General features: G+C 34.7%; 2 protein-coding genes across 2 annotated transcripts; both read right to left on the bottom strand.

The window, feature by feature from the left end:
* Positions 1–436: 436 nt before the first annotated feature.
* On the bottom strand, positions 437–3,316 carry LOC128204620 (multiple epidermal growth factor-like domains protein 10; the record flags this gene model as incomplete). Its single annotated transcript, XM_052906022.1, has 4 exons — positions 437–772; positions 1,091–1,168; positions 1,473–1,529; positions 1,678–3,316. Coding segments are annotated over 4 exons (1,932 nt in total), but the record flags the coding sequence as incomplete, so codon positions are not given.
* On the bottom strand, positions 3,195–9,168 carry LOC128205797 (scavenger receptor class F member 2-like). The gene is made up of 3 exons (XM_052907760.1): positions 9,042–9,168; positions 4,194–4,251; positions 3,195–3,657 (listed from the first exon to the last, which is right to left on the bottom strand). Exons 1-3 carry the CDS (start codon positions 9,054–9,056, stop codon positions 3,323–3,325), a joined length of 408 nt encoding a protein of 135 aa, XP_052763720.1. The 5' UTR covers positions 9,057–9,168; the 3' UTR covers positions 3,195–3,322.
* Between the last annotated feature and the right edge of the window lie 15,292 nt (positions 9,169–24,460).

The raw sequence follows: 24,460 nt of genomic DNA on the forward strand, positions 1-24,460 counted from the left end.
GATTAGAAAGCTTCGTGAGTTCTGTGTTGTTAACAGATATTAAGTTGCGATAAAAGTGGAATAACCAACCCGGATATTGTTTCAACATTAAGTGAAATGTATAAAAAACACTTTAAATTTAGTTTAAATTTGGTAACAATGAAATTAAATTTATCTTGAGAATGTATAAGATGCTGTTTGTGTCTATTTAAAATTGTCATAATTGAAGGTGATGTATTAATGTTCTTCATATTACGTACACTTATGAATATATTGCAAAATAATTTAAGTTTAAATCTTAACTTAAAATAGATCGTTTCTGGTGTTTTCGCGAGTAGCATGTAGGGGAAACAATATTACTGTGGTCGTGATTTGTTTGTTGCAATATTCAATATTCAATCAACAAATTTAGTACAATAAAAGCTTTAAAATCATCCATCACCTTTCCCAATCGAATATATAAGGAAAGTTAAAACATTTAGACTTGAATACTTTTATATGATAATACTAGTTATTTGTCAGTAAAGGTCATTGATATTGTAAATAATTATCTTAGATACGACTGAACGGAATTGATCAAATAATCCAAAATGGTATAAAACTAAGAGAATTAGCAAGAGGAAGCAAAGTCTCATTTAAATATCCAAAAGCTCGTAGTCCATGATGTTTGTTTGCAGTTCAATGTATGCTTCATCTTGTACTCCTGTCGTCGTATTATGTCGGTCACTCAATTGCTGTACTCTTGCCGTTGTGTTATGTCGGTCGCTCAATTGTTGATAGTGCGTTTCTTGATCTGAAATAAACATGATACATGTTTCAATGGCAGTGTCCTTAATTTCACCTCGAAGATGTGAATACATTTTTTTAAAGTTTTTTAAATCGATGTTCGTGTATGGATTCAACCTTTTTTGTCTCGAATTTCTACATAACTAAACAAACCAAATCTTTCATATCAGTTGAGTGTTAAAACTCATAAATATATGTACACATTTGCTTTTTACGTCAATTAAGTAAGGTTTATGTGAAAACAAACACAATTGTATTCGATATCAATAAACAGCTGTTAAATTATTAATATAATAATACTACAGAATACTTTATTCCTTTATACCTTCAATGGTAAACGGATTCGGGTTACGGGATGCACGTTGGCTTTCACTTTCAGGCGTTGTTTTTATGAAGTTTTCTCCTTAAAGACAATGTATTTGTTAAAATGGATTTTTGTTTCTTTTTTAAAATACTATTATAACTTAACAAATGTCTCGTCTGTTAAATATTCTGGATATTACTTGAAGTTTGCTACATGTCATGAATAGAAATATCGACAAGATACTCTTCAAAATGATATTTCATATAAGGTGCAATGCTATTTTGTGTAGAGAATGGATATTAAATTGTCTACAGCATTTTCAAAACAGTGTATTGAACAGACCTTTTAATGTACAGAAACACAACGATGACAATAACCACAGATACAATTGTAATTGCCTCACCAACAGTTCCCCCGATTAACCGTCCAACTGATGCATCGGATTTAGGCGTCGATGTTGCTGAAATTTGTTTTAAAATAAAGGTGTTTTAAATTGATATACGAGTGTAAATGTCAAATTCATGAATACTTATAATATTGCATGCAGTTATGGTTGTAATCTTGACAGGCAGTCGCCCTATCTAAGCAAAACAGTATTAAGTGTTTACCACTTGCACAGGTGATCCCTTTGTAACCTTCCGTGCAACCATGTAGACATCGACCGTAGTTGTCACATCGTGTTTTGTTGGGTTCAGATGCGCATGTCGAGGGACACACTAAATCGCATTTATCGGCGTAAAAGTTGCGAACGCAACCTTGGAGACACCGGCCTGTTGTATCATCACATAATTTGTTGACACAGGTTTCACTACATTGTATAGCACAGTAATCTCCAAAGCTGATTAAAGAGTTGTTTACACACTGTGTACATGTTCCATTTTCCTGCAGACAGGATGTGCAAGAAGGGTGGCATGAATGGTTGTAGTTTTGTCCCCAGTACCGCTCATTGCAACCTTGAAGACACTGGCCTGTATTAACATCACACTCTTTGTTAAAACAGGTATCATTGCATTGTCTTGCACATACACTTTCTGTGTTCGGTGAGAACCCGATTTCACAATTAACACAGAAATGCTCAATCTGACTACATTTCCTACAACTGGTATCGTAATCTTTACATAAATCTGCACAGTCTTCACCGGTGTATCCGTCTTCACAGCCATTCAAGCAATGGGTTTCTGACGAGCATTGTTTATTTTTGCAATGCGTGTGACACTCACAGCATGTACCATTATAAGTATAAAACGTATTATTCTGGCACGATGTACAATGCGAGTTATTCAAACAGTAATTTCTGTTACATTTGCAATCCTTGCTATTTATTTCAAATCCATCTGTGCACTCATTACACACATAACTGTTTAATTCACACTGACAGTTTGGAATACATTTACAAGAAGGTCCGCTTAATCCACCAAAACATGATGTGCAGTGTGAATAATTTGTCTGGGAGCATGTTTTACAAATGACATCACATTTATCACTGCAAGTTGCACCTGTAAACCCATCCAAGCAACCATCTGTACAAAAACCATAACTTTTTTCGCAACGAGAATCTAAACAATTAGCCGAGCACTGGTATGAGCAGTTTAAACCATAAAATCCTTCTTTGCATATGAAACAGTTTTCAATAGAAGAACAATTATAACAGCTACCCGAGCATGACAAGTTGCAACTACTTCCGAAATAACCATCCTTACACATATTGCATAGTGATCCTTTGTAACTGAATTCACATTCGCATGTGCCATAATATCTGTCACAGGTGTTGTTTATACAACCTCCTCCACACTGATATTGACATAATTCGCCATAATGTCCTACAACACAAGTTTCACATTTGCTTCCAGAAAAGTTTTGAATACACTGGCAGGTTCCATCTTTCTTGCAAGTGGTATCGATACAACCATTTGAACACGGGGTGGTGCAGTTATCACCATAGTAACCAAGTTTACATTCTTCGCAGGTGCTTCCAGAATACTGTGGGATACACGTACAAACGCCGTTATTTTCACAATTGTCCCTACAACCCACGGAACACCGTTTTGAACAAAAAGTATTGATGTCAAAATATCTAGGTTTGCAAGAAATACAATCCGTTGCATTTTTGCATCCGCATTTCTCGTTTACGCAGTTTTTTTCACACAATTCTCCGTATTTCCCGTGAACGCAGACATCACATTTATCCCCTTCAAAATTAGCTATACAATTTAAGCATGACCCGTCGTTATTGCATTTACCTCCATAACAACCTTATGAACAGGCTAAAGTGCAGAACCGATCTCTTTTGTAAAATCCATCGAGGCAAAAATCGCAATCTGTTCGTCCACATGCGCAGTTTGGGTAACTGCAATTATTCAAAAAATCGTTTTGAATTCCATAAAATCCAGGTTTACATGTAAGGCATTCACCATGAGCTTGCTTGCAAGTCTGACAGTTTTGAGGACATGTTTTCATACAACGAGCTTGATGGTACCCGTCCTTGCATCCATCCAGGCATACATTATACCAGCCCTTTACTCCAACTTCAACCCCAATGCCAAATTTGTCGTTTAAACAGCACGTGCATACCCCAGAGCAGCCATCTCCTGAAGGCAATCATATCAACTATTTTCTGTTATTGTCAAATAATAATAGACTAATGGAGTATTGTTACATAAACTGGCGGTAAATATAAACTGTGCATGAGGACATTTTTTGTCTAAAACTTAAGCCATTTTCAAGGTATTTTACGATTTGAGTGAGTTCATTTTTAAGAAATCGTTCATCGGAAATGATCTAGTAGCACCAGACATTTAGTCATTCTGTGTTAATATCCACAGGTACGTACGTATTTCATCAACTGTATATCTCCGGTATAGTTTGTCCGATTTTTTCGAACGCTCATAGAGATATTGGGAAATTAAAAATAACCCGTAATGCTGAAGTAATTTCTCGATATGTATCCTCTATTTGCTAACCTCAAGCGTACATCAATTGTAACTTTGAAATAAATACAAACTGTGAAAATTGTGCACTCATTATTGTACAACTGTCTTTCGATTGTTGGAATAAAACTTATAAGAATAATAAGAAAGTAACAATCGTCAAAATTAAAATCAAAATGCTAATATTGAACGCTTACCTTTCCCAACTTGACACAGAACGAGAAACAATACTATTGAAGCCATATGGACAGTTTCCTGGAAAAATAGAAATGACTTTTTCTGGTTAATTTGACGAAAGTTTATACATTTATTTTAGATAGCATGTTTATCTACTGCCTTGAATTATGTTAATTTGTTCTTTTATCCTGGTATTGTTTGAATTCTCCTGAGGTAAAACAATTTCCTAAATTAAACTTCTGAAATTTTCCCTGCCAAACCAAGATTTTCCAGACCGTCATGTTTTTCACCTTTGCTTTTTTATTTTCTAGCACTTGATTCTGATTCACTAAACTTCTGGTTTGTGATTTTTGAAGATTCTCACTTGACCTGCTGGATCTACTTTATCTTCTAGTATGTTAACGTTTTCCTCGTATTTTTGTATTCCACATTTAGGACACTTAATTAAATAAAATATATATTTGCTACTTTCCACTGTTTTTTTCTTCAAACGAAATGTATCTTTATAAGCCTTGCCCGAATGCTGAGTACACAATGCGAACGGTAGTCTCAAGTATTGCACTGCGAGACGTAGAATCAAGAAAGAAGTGTAACTTCGGGAGCAATTATGAGGCAAAAAGGGAGATGCTGAGATTATCTCGAGTTAAGAGTACGGAATACATTTTGGTCACTTTTGTGGGAATGCAATGGTTATAGAGCTATCAATAGATCTGCGATCTGCATATTATAAAAATCATTTATGAATACGTCTTCACATGCATAAGAATTCGATACAAAACATACAACAGTGTGTACAATTATATGTTCATTTATATACAACTACCATTGGAATTAAAACTCATTTTGGACATAATTAAACATGTCAGGAAATGCATTGTATTTTATCGGACTCCAATACTTCTGGTTGTCGGAAATATAAATTACAAATTTGCACCGCTCGAGGTAAATCAATGAATGAAAGAGATGCATGCGTACGATTTTTTTGTTTACTCGTCAGCTAGAAGAAAGTACATACAATTTGCTTTTGATGGAAATTTAATAAGTGTTTGCGTAATCAACCGTAGGTTTTAAAGTGATAAAGGAGGAACATTTTCAATAATTGCTTTAAACAATGTATATACTTTCATAATTTTCGATAAATATCGAGTCTTATAAATGAAATAACAACAGTAAAAATATAAACATGATATTTTTTTGCAAACTAAGATTGAAACTATAACCTTTAAGAACTACCTTAAAATATATTGCAGTTATTTTCCCTTGACCGAAACTACACACGAATTTGTTTTTTAAAGTTGCGTAAATTGAATAAAAGATATAACAATTTACCGTTTATTAAAAAAACGGTTATCTTTTGTTTCAAGCGTTCTCTTGAACTTTAAGGCTGAATGTTCGATCATATACGAGGGCATAGTCAGAGTTTCGTGGAAAAGCTTGATAAAATAAAAGCATATCTGTATCCGAAACAGGAAATATGGAAGCAGGTGGTCGCGCATTCCTCCGCAGTTGCTAAAATTACCCAAGGCAATATCTTGTTTTGTTGACAACTCACATTGAAACCAATAAAACGGCGCGAATGTTTGCACATTTCACGTAACGTAAATAACGTGTGATGACGTGAAGTTTTAAGTCAGTGCGTTTGTTTGTTTATTTCAAAGGAAGCATTTTAGACTAAACGGTATATTTAAATTTGGTTTAAAATGACGCCAGATGACAGATTGAAAAAACCGGCAGTGATACAGTTCTGTGTAAACCTAAGAAACACTCCATCGCAAACTCTTAAATTGATGAATGAAGCATCGAGTGAATCTCCAATAAAGCGAATGCTCGTATACAAGTGACACAAGCGGCTCAGTGAGGGGCGGGACAGCATTTGTGACGACGTGAGGTCTGCGCGACCGGTTTCACAAACTACGGAGAGTGACGTCGATGCCGTGAAAAACATCGTTGACGCTGATCGTCGAGTCACTCTTCATGAAATATGCAAGATGTTGGACATGAGTTATGGGTCGGAACGGAGGATAATGCAAGACAGTTTGAGTGAGTGCGCGTTGGGTTCCACGGCTGCTGACAGAAGATGAGATGAGCAAAATAATACGGAATTCACGCCGATTCTTAGCTCTGTACGAAAAGGAAGGAAACCGTTTTCTTGCGATGAAACCTGGCTGTTCCATTACGACCCTGAGACAAAACAGCAAAGCAGTCAATAGAAGACTACCGGTTTCCCGTCTCCGAAGAAGGCACGATGATCCCGCTCGATAGGAAAGCATATGTTCATTGTCTTCTTTGATGTGCACGGTGTTATTTTACTCCATGCAGTTCCGCAGGGCCAATATGTGACGGGTGCTAACTATTCTACGGTAAAGTGATATAAAACAAAATTATTTTTATCAATATTTAGTTCTTGATTAAATCTGTATAAAACAATGTTTAAAAAAGTTTATGATTAAAACTATGGGATTGAATAATTTTTAGTTTTAATTATGATATTTGATGACGTACGCACAACGCGACAAATGCATTATGTTAGAAGCCTCAGTTATGTTCTGCATTTAAGGTTTTGAGGCGTGACTTGTACAGGGCGATGGCATTAAAGAGACCATAGGCGTTGCATGATGGGTGGATTCTTCACCAGGATAATGCACCAGCGCATAGATCGGAGGAGGCCCAATCTACCGCGACAATCCAGCTTGAAGCGGAGATCCTTCCCCACTCCCCTTATTCGCTGGACCTAGCACCATGCGATTTTGCCCTATTTCCGAAACTCAAATATTAACTGAAAGGTAAACGCTTCAATGACTTTCAGGAATTACAGAGTAAAGCTCAGACACGCCTGTATTCTTACAAGTCAGAGTGGTGCAGTGACATTTACCGGCAGTGGGTAGCGAGACATCGACGTTGTATTGCGGCGAACGGCTCTTACTTTGAGAAGTTATGACGTTGACGTCAGATTCTGACGTTTGAACTGCGGGGGCTATACTGACCTCATGTTAATGAAAAAAACTGTAGTTTCCTTTATATTATATGTATCAGTTTGATTTGTCATTTACAGCTGAAATATATTTTATAGCGTTCGTTGAAAAATGTTAAAATGTGTTGATTGTATTAAGCAATTACACGAACTTCTGGCTATACCCTCGTACAAGAACATTACAGACGAAAACAACTGTTCGATTATCAATACGATTGTATATCATCGTTAAAATGTCTAACTGTTTGGCCTTGTTGTACGTGATACGAACTTTACGGAATGTTCACACACCAATTAACAGATTAACTGATGATTTTTATACCCTTCCCACGCCTCAAAATACGTTAACAACCTAACGTAGTCTGAACCTTTTACCTGGAAAACAACATGTCTTTATGCAAATAAGACTTGTTTCTGACAGTGACGGATGACTGAATACCTATGAAAAAAACACTCAGAAAAATGTTTTTATCCAGTATTATCCGCAATAGATTTGTTCATTGAATAAATGACGGCGACATAATTTGGTCATGTATTCGTGCCCTGTTTAATTTGAAATTGATTTCGCGCATTACTTTATCATTTGGAACATAGATGCTTTAATAAATGATCATTTATTTATGATCATAAAGGTTTGCACTAAAAAAACGAGTGATTAATAAACTATATCTAATAACTTTTTCTCCACGAACCGAAAATAGCTATAATTCTGCGAGTGGTTCGTCCTATTGTAAGCAGAATACGCATGTTTATAACAGACATAGTTATATTGCCAAAATTGTGCAATGCCGATCATTATCAATGTAAAGTGAGCAATATTAATTATGCAACCTAATGGTTTAGGTATACAGGCCTTCATCGGTTTTGACCACAAGATACACATATCCAATTATAATTTAGATCATTTGCAAATAATGTTAGTATTATAATTGTTGGAAGGAAAATGGTTTTAACGTAAGCATAAAAATGATAAGTGCAAAAATAGCCAATTCATTTTCATAGATTGATATGAAATGTTCATCATCATGTCAATGATCTGTATCATTGTTTAGCTATGTTCAATATGTATTTCCGGTTAAGGAAACCTCAGTTTTTTTAATTCGAACTACTAATATTGTGAACCTTCGACTTCACATTCCGGATGAAAACGATAGCAAATAGACTTTTAAGCGCCTCAAAAACCTTGACATGTCTACACTCCAATAAAACAAAACGATGTGACGCGAATATGATACAGACGACTCATTTGTTTTTGTTAGAAACAGCACCTAGTAAACAGGAAGTTTACCTGCAGTTGCAGTACATTGCAGTGCATTTAAATGTTTAAACATCTAACATTGTTTGACATACAAACAAACAAAACAATACAACCATCTGTTATTGATCGTGTGTTTGATATCTATATGTTATCCTACTACTCGATACACGTTTTTACAACTCTTTATTTTGCCAAAACGTTCTTAAGCGACGAAGATTCGCGTAACTCATTTTTTTTACATAAAACGTGTTCATATGTTCGTCTGCGTGATCTAATGGGGTATTGATGGCCTGAGCGAATGAATGCGACGTATCTGAACGACAAACCATGATGTACGTGCCGTTAGATCACGCAAAAGAACAACATAACAAATATTTCCTTAATATAGCAAATGTGTATAAAACATGTATGCTTGAATTATGAACATGTTTAAATCTATGTGCAAGTACTTTATACACATGAGAATGAATTCTTAGCAAATTTTGTAGTTTCATGAGTTTAAAAATAAAAGGTTGACATATTACGACAAGTCTTTGCTAGACCAACTTTATGAACAAAAATGAATATGGAACATCTACAAAAGGATATTAAATTTCAATTATTATTAGTAATGTTCTATCATAAAATGATGTAACGTACCGTAGTGAATTCCATTTTTTGTTATGCATCAACCTAACCGTATACAGACAGCCAGTATTTGATATTGAACAGGAAGAAAATATAAGAAAATAGAGGCTGTCTATATAGGGTAGGCAATCAAGTTTTGTGATAATCCTGTGTGTTTACAGGAAGTTATTTATGTTTATATTGATACTGCGGCGCATATGAAGTTGAATTTAAAGCTGTACTCCCTATTTTTGCCAGTGGTTTTGATTATATTCACGAAAAAAGAAATATGAACTGGCGAAGTGTCGGAGAATGTTGAAACATTGCGCAAAAGTAAATTGCGTGTTATCATAATGTAATTATGTATGTACTTCACAAAACCCTGTCTGTTTTGGGATACAAAACCAAACAGCAACGTTAACTGAATTCAGGGCTGATCTCCGTCTATAGACAGCCCGCGCGTCTTAATGTGTTTGTGTGTGTGTACGTACGTGCGTGCATGCATGCGTGCGTGCGTGCGCATGTGTGCGTTACTGTGTAAACATTTATAACAAAATATAATTTATTTACAATATAAAGGGATACAGTTTAACATCTGATAATTTAAACATTAACTTGAAATTAAATGTAAAACCAATACTACTTGAAGTGCAATAATAGCAAGTAACCGAAGCATTTCATGTTAATTAAGCCGGTGCAGAAAATATGTCTTCTAAATGTTAATAGATACATATAAGCATAATTATTATAGTTTTGAATGTTTAGTGCATTTGAAATTACAAACGTATATTTTGCATCCTAGTGTATTCTATTTTGTTAATAGTGCTACAGCAATGTAAAAATAGTTCGCTTTGGAAATTATGAAATATCATAAGAAATTTAAACTTTTTGATAAAATGTAGTCAACAACATATTCTAACTCATTCATAGCGTACTGTATAGTTATGTTTTAAAGTCAATCACACTCTAACTTGAAATACTTAAAGGATATTAAAGGACAATTTGCAAAAGTGCCCCCAATATGGCATGACAAACGTTGCAATATTATATCGTTGATAAATATTGTCTATTTTTATATATTTATTCGATGTCGTGAAATATTTATTGTAAAACAAAAATATGTATTCAATGCGACCAAATATTCATTCAATAATTTAATATATCCATTCAATCCCAAAAAATATTTTGTGTAAATCAAAAATATTGTTTTGTATAGAACAAAAATATTTATTGAAGACGACCAAATAATCATTCAATATTTTTAATATATTCATTCAATACCAATAAATAATTATGTTAAACAAAAATATATGTTTATGAAAAACAAAATATTTCTTTAAAGTTACATAATAATCATTCAATAGTTTCAATGTTTTTATCAAGTGCAGTAATGTCAGGTGCGTCCATGTTTCCCGGTTCATTGTTTTGAGTGGAAAACGTCCTCGATTCGGTGAGTATTACCACTGTTTTCTATATGTTTCAACAATAATTTTTAGAAACGACCTTGTGCACCGAATGAAGAGCAATTGCTCGTTTAAGAAGACGCTTGTTTTAGATCAAAATAATGTCTGTATTAAAATATCTCATGAAAACAATGCACGTTCTTACTAGGCTTCCCGACTCACTCAATGCATTTTTTGCTTCAAAATAACTATTTAATACCGCTCTCTTGCGTACAAACCCCACCCGATGCTTTGTTTTGGACAATAACAGTATTGCTATTGTTTTCCGAATGCAGACAGCCAATTTTGGAGTTAAATCGGCTCATTTACGAAAATGCTTGCTGGTTCATTCTGTACATTTTTAGAACCTAGGTTCATCCCAAATCTGGAAGATCTATGGCACACTGTATTTACCCGAAATACCAGTCGTTTTGTTTTAGTTTTTCACAAAAATTAATTTTGTTAATTATTTAATTAATTAAGAGGGTGTACAGATATATAATTTATATTTTCAGGTAATAAAAGATGAAACGAAAGAAGAGATCAAACCTGAATCTAAATAGACAAAAAACAAGACGCTTAAAGTTAGTCCATATAAACGACATAATAAATGAACTTTGCAGATCTATATCACCACAGTTTAGGCAAAAGATGGTCAGCAGCGTGAAACGATCGTTACCAAGATCACCAAGCACAAGAACATTCACACCCACAAAACCACCATGTCGGAAACGCATTCGACGATTGTTGTTTGACAAGGAACCAGGTACTCATTTGAATATAAGTGTGCCACATAAATTGACATAAACTAGCTAGATAGTTTTTTTCTGTAAAGAAATTCAGGACAATTATTTAAAGAAATGTTTTACTCTTTCATATCATAATTGTAAAAAAAAATAGAGTCAAAGACCGGGTTGGAACCAGTGTCGCCAAAAATGGCAGTCCAGCGTTGTATCCACTGTGCTACGAAGGCTAACTTTCTTTTAAACGGTTGGAATATTTAAGCTATAAACCTAACTTGGTTATATCACGTGATGATATCGACTAGCCAATCACGTATTACGGGAATGAATTCCACTAGGTAGACATACCTAGTAATATTTTTTATTGAAAAAAACACACGAAAAAACTGCGAAAAAATAAAATAATTTTGAACTATGTGGTACTTCTGTTAGTAAGTTTCAATGCATTGTACAAATCGATACGAAGTTTATGTCAGGTTTCGACAATTTTCTCTTCTGTTTTTTTCGCTATTTCATCATACGGAGTACAGCCCCTTTAAAAATTGCTTATGTAATAATGTAAGGTAAACTTGTGGATTATTTAAAACTACCTTTTTAGGAAATAGCAACGAGAAGGAACTAAGAGTTTACCTTAAAGAGCGTGCTATATGTTTACTTTGGCAATCGAAATAAAAAGGGAGACAACCTGCAGGAAACAGTCAGCAATTTAAGGCCTTAAATGTTGTACGTTACACATTAGTTGATAAAACTGTTTTATGTAAAGACATAACCGTGTCTCGACTTACTATATAACCTCCAAAAATAATGACAGTTCTACTTTAAGTAGAGAGTCCTGTCTGTGTGTGTATACCACATGATAAATAACGTCATAACCGCTACGTCCGAAAACAAAATTTTGCTTCGAATGAAGACTTTAAACAAAGATAACTTTCCTATTTCATCACCATTTTAAATTAAATATAACACAGTCTACGCCGCTAACTGAGCGCCGCCTTCGGTCGTTTACCAGTCTTTGATTGAGAGTTTAGTTTCTTAAAACACTTCGACAAAACGTTTTACAATACGGCCGTCTGATGGAGCACTGTCAAAACATTATTTTGGAAACAGGTTTGTCGAAGTGTTTGTTGAAACTAATCACCTTATCAAACTCCGGTAATACAACGAAGGCGGGGCTCCTTGGGTGGCATAGACTGCCCTTTGTTTAATTTAAAATGGTGTAGTGATTGAAAAGTTTTCTTCGATTTAAATCGACGTAGCATATTTGACGTAAATTATCACGCGGTACACACACTCTGGCTGTACAAAAGTACATATACATGAATTTAAAAAAAAAATCGACGCCTTTTATTCGTTATTTTAATGTGCCATAGATCTTCTAGATTTGGGATGAACCTAGGTTCTAAAAATGAACAGAATGAACCAGCAAGCATTTTCGTAAATGAGCCGATTTAACTCCAAAATTGGCTGTCTGCATTCGGAAAACAATAGCAATACTGTTATTGTCCAAAACAAAGCATCGGGTGGGGTTTATACGCAAGAGAGCGGTATTAAATAGTTGTTTTGAAGCAAAAAATGCATTAAGTGAGTCGGGAAGCCTAGTAAGAACGTGCATTGTTTTCATGAGATATTTTAATACAGACATTATTTTGATCTAAAACAAGCGTCTTCGTAAACGAGCAATTGCTCTTCATTCGGTGCACAAGTTCGTTTCTAAAAATTATTGTTGAAACATATAGAAAACGGTGGTAATACTCACCGAATCGAGGACGTTTTCCACTCAAAACAATGAACCGGGAAGCATGGATGCACCTGACATTACTGCCCTTGTTATTCAATCCTTTAAAAATAATTGTTCAACAATTTGCATCATGGGAAACTTGCGTTTTTGTTACGCATGTTTTCATTGGTTGACTTCAAAACAATATGGCAGCGCCCAGGTAAGGCATGACCGAAAATTGTAAGAATGTTGTATTGTTGTTTTATGCTGATAAAGTAGATATTTGTATGTGATTAAGCGTAAGGACAGCGTTATAGTATTTTGTTCACGTAAGAAAAGTGATGGTAGTCGACTTGCAATGAATACCAGTACACAAGTCGTCGAATGTCGGTTTCCTTTCCCCACCCACACTGCCACAGGTATCTGTTTCGTTTGCAGGTCTACACATTTGTATAGCTGCACACCCACAGGGTGAAACGGTTTCCTATCCCAGCACAAGTACTGGACTATCTTTGGGCTTGGCTACACTTAGATCACACCAAAGGTGCTCGTCACATTGCATGGATACAGTTTTTTTATAAAAAAAAATTTTTTTTTTCGATTTTAATTATTATTTATTTTGGTCAAAATAGTGAATATATGTCATTTAAAATATTATTCCACAATTTTTCATGAAAGAAAATTAGTATTATATATAAATATAAGGTAAACATGTGCAAAAAATCATCAATTCCAAACGGACCTTATCAATAGAGCATAGTTCCTAAAATAACTGAGATAATCTAATAATTTTTACTGTTCTGATAAGGTAGGATTCCCATCTACAAGAAAAATATAACTTTTATGCTAGTAAGACTGACCTTTACGGCATTTTCCAACAAAATGCACCGACGAGAAACTGAAATTCGCCATTGCGAAAGAACCGGTAGGTTGAAAAACAACTGATTTTACCCCCTAAAATACGTTAAGAAAAGACTGATATGCAAACTTTCCGTATGCATTACAAAGAAAAGCTTAAAATATCATTCCTACCGTTATAAACTCGTTGAATAAGACGCGTATTTATCCAAATCGAACGTTTTTTGTTGCAGTATTAACTCTACTGTTGCCTGTAGATAAACAGCTTTACTTATAAAGGATGGATAATCTTGATACAGTCCACTCAATATAATTATTTGTTAACAAACATTAATCAGATGAGTCCAATACACCCAAATAGGTGTTTCAGATTGAAATAGCTTACAACGTGTGTATTTAATTTCTTTGATGTAATCTTTACAGTAAAGTGCCAATGGCAAGAGTACCTAAATAAGTTCAGTCTACTTAATTTATTCAAAAAAATAAATGCTGCAATATAAAAAATGATAATTTAATGATAATTTATATCTGCTTTCCGTATTATCAGTCATACCACTTTTTTCCCGCGTTTCATGGTTTCATGTTATCTTGGCCGGACTGTTCTTGCATAAAGAGCAAAATGTCCTGGGATTAGCATTTTGTACCCTGACTGGCAAATACATTCACTGTTGTATAAGTAGAACAGTCCTGTAAGTGATGGTTTTAGCATTTTCCTGTCTACTCGTAATTGCATATAGATCAATGTATTTTGTACTATGTTCTGCTTTCCTGTTTGGAAAAGACTCGTACTTAGCAGATTAAATTTAGCAACACATATTTGGGAATTGTTACATATGCATGATTATTATGGCCTAATGATTGTACTTTAAGCAAATACAAGCCCTTGATCCAAACTGTATCAATAATAACGAGTGTTGTAACCGAAACAAAACTTTGTGAAACACATTTGTTGCAAACTCGCAATGTTATCAATAACTTAATTGACAATGGACACCTCCCATTGTTAAGCACTATAAATTACATTTAGTATACATGGTCAAACTTTGGTTGATTGCACAGCCCCCAAAATAAGATAACTTAATAATATTATTGATAATTTAGATGGTTTTTTATTGGTTCCCCACATGCTCGGACACCTGTCAATTATGTATGCGCAAGTGCATAAGCATGTTTTATACTTGTTTGGCAGATTTGTGGTCTAGTGGTATAACACATGACTGTCATTCCAGGGATTGCAGGTTTGATTCCCTGCCTCATCACTTATATTAGTAATTGTCTTCAGAGAGGGACATTAAATGGCCAGGGTCCCCTGCGACAATGATATTCACTGGCGCATGTTGAAGAACCAGGGTAGCTCTAACCAGGGTTACATTCTGTCTGTGCACTGTGATCCAAACACCTAGTAATATGACTAATACTCTCACTTAACAAATGTGCCTCACCAGAGTATGATTACAAACAAACCCAACAACTTACAACACTTGTTGATGCAAAGAACAGTTATATATTTTACATCAGGAGTCTTTAAGATGTCTATAAATCTGTCAATACAGGCTCTTGAAGAATAGCTTGAAATATAGAGTTTCAAATTAACCTGCCTTTAATAATATAAATGCACTCTGCTTACTTGAGTTTAGAGCTGTTCATACATAGTTTAAGTATTCTCTTGTACTTGATTCCAACCATTTTTCATTGACATTTGAATGAAGTCTTGAGTGGTGTGACAGTTTATATATATATATATTTTTTTTTTAATTAATTTTATAATGCTAGTTGCTAAATTTATTTTACATCTTCTTTACAAAGAAAAGCGATGGCTACTTAAGAAGCATATGCATTGAGTGGAACCCATTTTGAATATCACATGATAGTTTGATTAGAAAACATTAATGGTTCTTTGATAGTATTAGGCCTGCTAACGATGTAGTGTAGTGGGTGTATTAATCACTTTCATTGCTAGCTTTAGTTTCACTTAGCATATTGCTCTCTGTTATTCTACTGACTTTTAAGACTGGTAGTGGGGAAAATATTTTCACACTTAAGTTCACCTCAGCACCATAAAATTATTTCTGCTACACATGATGAATGATATAGGTCAAAATACATTAAGTAATGAGACAACCTTTACTGGTATCATCTTTCAGGCTTATTAAAAAGTCATAGTCTTTCCTGTAATTATATATATGCTTTAAAAGCAGAACACAATTCAAACATAGTTTCAAGTAAGTTTTTGGAACACAGTATTCACACAAGGACAGATTAGGGTAACACAGTGCATGTATATCTAAATTATATATGCATCTCCTTCAGACTCGCTGTTTAGATGATTCATCAGATGATGAACTACCTGACATCAACACTCCCGATACCATAACAACTGCTGCCAAATTGGCTGGTACCATGAAAACGTCTGACTCAACTTCTGCTACCATGACAGCTACTAGCCTATTTGCTGGAACCACAGCTTCAGCTGGTGTACCATCCATTGTTACCTCAACAACTAACAATCATCCCGCTTCACCAGTGACAACTGCTGATGGTTAAGATACAACTGCTGATGGTTTAGATACAGGAACCCCAGACCTAGAGGTAATTGATTGCACAGCATATCAGTATTATTAGCTCCACAACTCAGATGATAGGGAAGCCTTGCCTTGTATCTGAAAAAAATGTTAAATGCCCCCCCCCCCGATTGTCAGAACTTTACCAGGTTGGCTTCCATACACTTTCACAGGTGTTATTTTGGCAATTTGGAACTCTTCTTTGACTTATAATCAATGTACATCAATGAAATTTGAACAGTATGGCATGATAAATTTGCAATATTAACAATATTTGATAGGCTATGGTAGCTGAAGCTGTCTCGCAGACTTTGTCATTGTCAGTGATATGCCTGAAGGAAGAAATAGATTAAGGTTAAGAAATTATTGATACATCATTCCTTGCCCTATGAATATTGCAGGTAACATTTTACCCACGTCATTATAACCCTGGAAGATTGAGTCTCCGGCAGCAGCGGGATAAATGTACTCCATGCTGGTACTGAAATTAAATTATTTAAGAAGAATTTACAGCTACAAAGTCAAAGCCTGACATGTGAACATACTTTGTTGTGTGAAGGAATGTCTTCTAGAGTTTTTCATACATTGCTACTTTGTACTAATTTAACAATAAATATTGTAGTTGTATATTAACAAGTATTTATTGCAATCACTGTGCATTAAGCTGTACTACTATACTGTTAAATCATTATTTTCATCTGCATTAACCCTTTACTCCATGGATACATCCATGCTATCTGATTAGGATATACACTGTTTGCCTTTAGATTCATTGGGTTATTTCTGACCAAGAAGTGAACACTGTAGATCCAGATCAGACGGCACAGATGTGCCGGCTGATCTGGATCTACACTGGTCGTCCATGTGATAAAAGCGTATCCATGGAGTAAGACATGTCACACGCAGTCTTGGTAACTGTTGGAATGGGATAAAATATATATTTATTATTTTGCCATATAGTTATTTAAAATTAACCTCTTCTTGTTTATTTGTAGACAGCACATGTATTCATGTATTTTCAGCAGTAACAGCAGCAAGAGTGTGATTGAAATTTGTGACAGTGAAGATGAAGAAATGTCCAGAGCAATAGAAGCGAGTCTGAATGAAATTCAGTCATTAAGGTAAATTTACACATTTTGTACAACCAAAAGATACGCTGAAATATTTCCTAAATCAGTGTCAAGATGCCTTAGCCAAAGGTCAGAGTTGCAGTATGCCATTTAAAAAGCACTATTCATCTTAATTGGCTTTGTTGCACTTCATCTTCTATTACAAAATGCAGGTTTGCAGAGCAGTTGAAAATAGGGGTACATTGTTGGGATCTGCATCGAACAGCCTAGTTAAAGTTTTGCATGATATGTCATTTTTTCAGTATCTACTAGGTCAGTATCTGTGAAGCTCACCTAATAGGTCTGCTGATCCAAGTTTTGTCACTTGTTTTGTAATACTACGAAAATTATTGCACTTTTTACTGAGAATGTTTAGTTTAAGTTTGGTCCATCTTTCATCTGTTAACAAAGCACTTTTTAACAAAATTAAATAGAAGTCAAAGTTTTGATCAGATATTCTTGAAATAACCCTTGTAAGGCACTGTTACCTGTCCCAAATGTACATATATGTAATTAGATTTTCTTTCCAGGAAAGAAAAAAATACAACTTCCATAGAATAGGTTCTCAAGGAGTACCGGGATGGAGCTGTTAAAAAGGATGTGAGGACTGATGTTATAGTTTTTCGCAGCAGAGTTCTAGAAAGCTCATTCAGGGCAATAACAAGGAAGTCATTCAACCCTAACGGACAACTCTACGTTAAATTCAGCGGGGAAATGGGGGAATATTATGGAGGCCCTCTGCGGGAATTCTTTAGGTAAAAAAGACTAGGAATCTGTTGCATTGCACAAATAAACTACTTTCAGACTAGGGCGGTTAGAATATTTTTATACAGATTTCTCTTGACTTTAACACATACAAATGTTCTTGTAGGTGTTGACTGACCCTATAATTTTAGGCATGAAATCAGAAACAAAGATTTCAGTTTTAGCTCGTCTGTTTTTCGAAGAAAAAAGTCAGGCTATTGTGGTCACCGTGGCATAGCTGTCGTTGTCTGAGTCATGCAAAAACTTCAACCTTGATCTTAATTTAAAAAACGTTTAAGATATTACAAAGAAACTCGGTACACATGTTGATAGTGACAATATGCACATGTATATCAAAAACAACTTAATTTTTGGAAATTAAAAGCCATTTTTGATATTCAAATGAAGCTTGGTACACATGTTGTCAGAGACAATATACACATGTCTAGGGTTGGGCATAACTCTGACATAACTAATTATCAAGTTATTCTTGTTTTTATACCCCAAGGGCTTGGTGGTGGGGTCTATAAAGGAATCACCTTGTCTACTTTTCTCCATAACTCCAACTGTTTTGAGTTATTGACTTCAAACTTCATACACAGATTGATTGTGTTGCGGTAATGTGCAGTGCAAAGAATCATTCTGTATTTGGTATTTTTAGAGTTAATGCCCTTTGATTATATTTATACTTAATTTTTTACTCATCTCTGTAACATTAATGTTTTTGATGTATTGACTTCAAACTTCATACACAGATTGATTGTATTGAGGAGATGTGCACTGCCCTTTGATTATTTTTATACTTAAATTTTACTTTTCTCAAAAACTCTGAATGGTATTTTTAGAGTTTTTGCCCTTTGATTATTTTTATACTTATTTTTTGTGGGGACAAGCTCATTTTTCTCCATGACTCCAAAAAAATTACTATGCTTTTAATGACTAAAAAGAAAATTCAATGCCTGAGTTCACAGAGTTATGGTCCTTCTAAATTTAAATATCGTATGATATAGGACCATTCAATTCATTTCTATTAAAAAAGTTGGTGAGGTTTGGGGTATTCATGGCATCCAGTGTTAGCCCTATTTTGACTAAGAAAAAAAAAACGGACGAAAAGAAATGGACGAGCGTTGGAGTTTGCTCTGTGGCATCCTTGTTAAGATACAAGCATAGTGGTGCATATTATAAGCATTTTTATTGGTTGAATTTTATTAGAGTTATGGTCCTTTAATCATCAAAAATAGGCTAATTTGGGCAGGTCTGCACTTGTTTTCCCTCACAGCATGGCTCTTTTGTTTCAATATCAATCTACATGCAATATTGCAGTGTGAGGAGACCTAGTGTATTTCTAAATTTCATAATAATGCATAGATATTTTGGATGCATTTGTGTTTGTTTTCGTGCAGTGTTTCAATTTATATTTTTCGAAAGTTTGTAGAATTTCTTCTCATTCCTTATTTTACTTCATTTTATATCTGTTCAACTAAAAGACCAATAATTTATTTTTTACCCAAAGGCTTTCCTTGAAGGAATTAATGAATTCCTCATTATTTGATGGGCAAGAAGGCCAAAAGTATTTCTCACACGATGTAACAAGTTTGGATGAAGGAAAGTACAGACTAGCAGGAAGATTGGTAACATTGTCACTTGCACAAGATGGTCCAGGTTTACATAGTCTTAGTACTACCCTGTATGATCTCATGACAGGCTTGGACCCAGATATGTCATCGGCCAGTGTTCCAGAAGATATACAACATATGATTACACAGGTAAATATTAAATGTGTTGTTTAATCCAGCTTTTAACTTGATACAAGTTGGCACAAACAAAGGAGGAATTGAAATACAGTTCTTCAGATGTTACTTTTTTTATTTACTTGAGCACAAAATCTCTGCTTACCAGTGATGAAAGACTGCTGAGAAAAGATCAGATCGCAGAACTTGTTCGTTCGAAGACAAAAAATAAAAAAAAGTTGTCAAAACGTTCAATATGTGAGAGTGCAGCTTTAACATCAGAAATCACAATAAATGAGAAAAAAACAGATATCATGCATGTCAGAAAATAAATTACATAAAAAGCTGTTTAATTTCTGATAAAAATAGGATAGAAACTCTATCCCTAAACTATGACAAAAACAGTGCTATTACTTTGATATAAAGTCTTCTTAAGCATATATGTACAATGTTTTTGTCCTGAGTAATATCCCAAAATATATCATTATATAAATATTTACCCGAATGTTGACAATATGTACTGTCACACTGGAATCCATGCAATATTTATATTATTATACCGAACACAGTTACATTTATATACATATATAAGATTTTTACCATAACACAACTTTCAAGTGTAATCAATTTATTCTGTAATTATTGTTTGTTCACATTTAATAGCTGTCATTTTGATGCAAATGTCGTTTAGAAATAAGGCAAACACCGGTTGTAACCAGATTCACAATACATTTTAATAAGCGTTTACCATCTCAGAATTGGGGAAACTAAAAAATGCCTATTTTTAGAAGCGCATGCTATGTGGCGTGAGACCACAGTTATTTTTAATATATGTTTCATTTAGACACTAACCTGGCTTCTTACTTTAAAACAGTCCCAATTGAAAAACAAGTAACTGGCTGCTGTAGAACAATCCAAGACACAAAATTTAATAATAAGAAAACATAGTGTGGACTATTGCGTTTTCTCACAAAATTGAGTAGTAAGACATGACCCTGAGGTCAAGACGGAATAAGGCTACAAACAACCAATTTACAAAGTTCCACAGGCAAGGATTTTTCCAATTTTTACACTGAAAACTATCAGTTTTTGCAATACATTTTTTCAGAAACAGACTTCAAAACTCCTATAATTCATCTTAAGGCTATATGCAACACATACTGAAAGTTTGGCAATGATATATTAAACACTAATGAGACAAGTATTAGCACCTGTGGTATTTTCATAAAAAAGCAGAAACAGCCATTTCCCTCAAATGGTAAGCCGCAAACCTTTGAAGAGCCATTATTTCCTTATGCATTGGAATAATTTGACAAAGTAAAGTTTTCATTGTAGCTTTAATTAGTGTATATAGAACAGACCACAAAAAAATGGCCTGCCTACTCTTTTAAGATTTTTTTCTAAGCAAAATAAGGTTTTTCCACTTCATCGGCTTAGTGTTTTATATAAAAAATGACATAGAGCCAAATTGAAATGCTTCAACTTGTCAAAATTTTGCTTTTCTGGTCCACTTATATACAAAGGTAACAGAACTGTTCAGTTTAACAAAAGAAATTTAGTAATCATGTGTTATAGACAGTCTAAACACCACCATATGCCAAATTGTTTGCTTCTGGGACAAATGGCGCAACAAAGGAAATGGAAAAAACCCACCAAAACTGAAAGATTCATGACAACTGTTAGTGTTTTCATTATTGAGGTGGCTACATGATGTAGAAAATGCAGAGATAGCATTATTATGCCCATTTTTAAAAACTTTTTACTTTAAGTATCTGTTTTGAAGGCTAGATTTGGCATTAAATTCAGAGTACAGCACTTCACCATTGTCTATAAGTTGCTTATTTACTATAAATCTCACTCTTTGGAATCATTTACACACAAACAAGTACTACAGAGCTGCATCTCCTGGATTCAGATTGCAGGACTACCGCCGGGGGAAAAAGCCGCAGCTAACTGGAGCTTATTGGCACATCATGATCTGCAAGCAAGACACAAAAGCAATGTTTTACACTAATAAAACTATCTGCCACTACTGTTAAAGTTTGAAAAAGGCCTGTAAACACTCGTTTGAGGCACACACAATATTTTATGTAGTCATAAATGTGATAAATATGCAGAAAAGTTCATGAATTCAAGGGTTTTCAGGACAAATTTAATGAAATATATAGTCTTTTGGACATTTTGCAATCAGTTTTTAACAACTCAAAGTTTAATCTCATCTTATTGAGTACCCAGATGCAATTTGAAAGCATTAAAACCAGACATGCTTAGAATTTCTTCTTACTTCAACTTGGAGACGGTATTCCTTTCTCGGAAATCCTTGCCGAGAGCCGGTATGGAAAACCACACGAGACCACATTTTGACCAGCACTGGTTCTTGTCCTTGAAAATTCCTCTGTGGCTACAGCAACCAGGCTGGCTAATGAAATAAGCAATAAATTAGGGGTTTTAAGACATTTATAATGTATTAAGGTTGTTTTTTAATGCATGAAGGGAAAAGGCTCTAATCTTTATGAAAGCGGCTCACTTTTTATTTCTTTTGCCTTGAGAAATGTCAAGTTTTTGAATGTATAAGCTGAATAAATGAATGAATTATTTGAATATATATGAATGATTGATAGAACTGATTAATGAATTAATGAAATGTGGCATTATTTCTTTAAAATGGTGATCTCATTGTGTTGTTGTGATTGTTGAAGTAGATGTTTTCTTGTCCATAAACTGAAAATCATATGCACACTAATGCTTCAGTCAATTGTACCCACGCCCCCCCCCCCCAGGTCCAGGGGTTTACCGGAGAAAAGGGCCATGTTTTAACTTTCCAGGTGGCCCCGCAGGGCCAAGTGACCACGGTGGTTTTGCCATAGCGCCAAATTTAGCGGAGGTGCGAGGGCATTTGGCCGGGGTTTAACCATCAGTTCGTCCCCGCAGGGCGGGGATTTTACTCCGGGTAGGCTGGACTGAAAGTCACAGTCCCGGCTATTCCCCGGACCAGGGGGTGGGGCGTGGTTACAATTGACTGGTGCAAAAATAAAACATCATTCTGCATAAAATGTGTAGTAAGTTTTGATTAATTGCTTATAGAATTTGCAATTAATGTAATGTTTGCTTAAAAGAGCAAACAAAATGTGCGAATAGATGCACAATACAGACCAAAGACTAATACAAGTCAGCAGTTTCATTAGAAAATAATATTATTATCAAAGCCGCACCAGAAATGATTGACAAACAACATGAAAGAAATTAATTTCGGAATGGAACAAACAGTATCAATGGGCTTATATGACCAAACTTACTCACTTTATACTTCAGTTTAGAAACAATTTTCCATTATATGATCTTGAAGTGTTATCAAATTTTAGCATGTTGGCATGTTGGCATACACCAAGTAAAGCTCGGCGGGGTGGCAGGCGGGCTGTCTGGCTGTTTCATCATCATTTCCTCCCGGGTCTGTTTAAAATAAGAAAGGAAAATAACACAACACCTACCCAAACATACAATCATTGACACCCTTATAGTATATACAACATACTCAATTAACACATCTCTGGCCTACCAGTTTAAATTGATGGGATCCAATATTTATTTGAGAGCTGGCTGAAATTTTAAACAGTAAAAAATATCTCAATATGTTTGAAACAGTGAAAGATTGTTTTTATTGTTTATAAATGACTATAAATCACCACAAAGCATATATAATAAAAATGTTTTGAATTTTGCTATGTCTATGCTTTACTTATAATATTAGAGCTGGCATTGTAAATGTCTTGTTAATTTTACATAAACAATATCCCTTTTTAAGTAATTCATATAGGCTGTGTTTTAAGAACAAATTGAGAAGAAAATATTTCTCGACCATATTCTATCTCAAGTCGAAACAGCTGTTTGGAAGAGTAAATTGCACACTGCATGAAGAAAAATCACTGATCTACAAGCAATTGTTAAAAACTTCTGAAAAATATTGCAAAAACCGCCACTGTTTTTGTGCTGAACTGATGACCCCGCATTTTCTGATTAAATGCTCCCCTGTAAATCAAATTATGAATTACTAAACATTTGATTTCATTGTTTGTGCTGAAGTGGTTTTTCTGTTATTTCATTCATACATCTTTATCGCTTAAAGTATTCGCGAGTTATCTGCCCCACTCCGCCATGACAAAAATATTAATTCAATAAACATTTTTAATTTTTAAACTGGACATAATTACACTCAGGTTACCCACAATTGTGGCAGCAGTAAAAGAGCAGGAGTGCCTACATGTCGGCCTAAATGGTTAAAGGGACTGTGTTACAGATCGATGCCAAATTTATGATATTTTTCGACAATTTTCTTTTTTTTTTCGCTATTTTATCATCTGTGAGACAGCCCCTTTAATTGACGGACGAGTCTAGTCTGTGTGAGATGGAACCAGCTGCCCGTTTAACTCAGTTGGCAAGAGCGCCGTGGTAGTGTTCTTGTGGTCGTGAGTTTGAGCCCCACACCAGGCTCACTTTTCTTCTCAGGTTTACCATAATCATGCACAATGATTTTCAATGAAAAACGAATGT

Source organism: Mya arenaria, chromosome 10 (genome assembly GCF_026914265.1).
Source record: "Mya arenaria isolate MELC-2E11 chromosome 10, ASM2691426v1".
Classification (NCBI taxonomy): Eukaryota; Metazoa; Mollusca; class Bivalvia; order Myida; family Myidae; genus Mya; species Mya arenaria.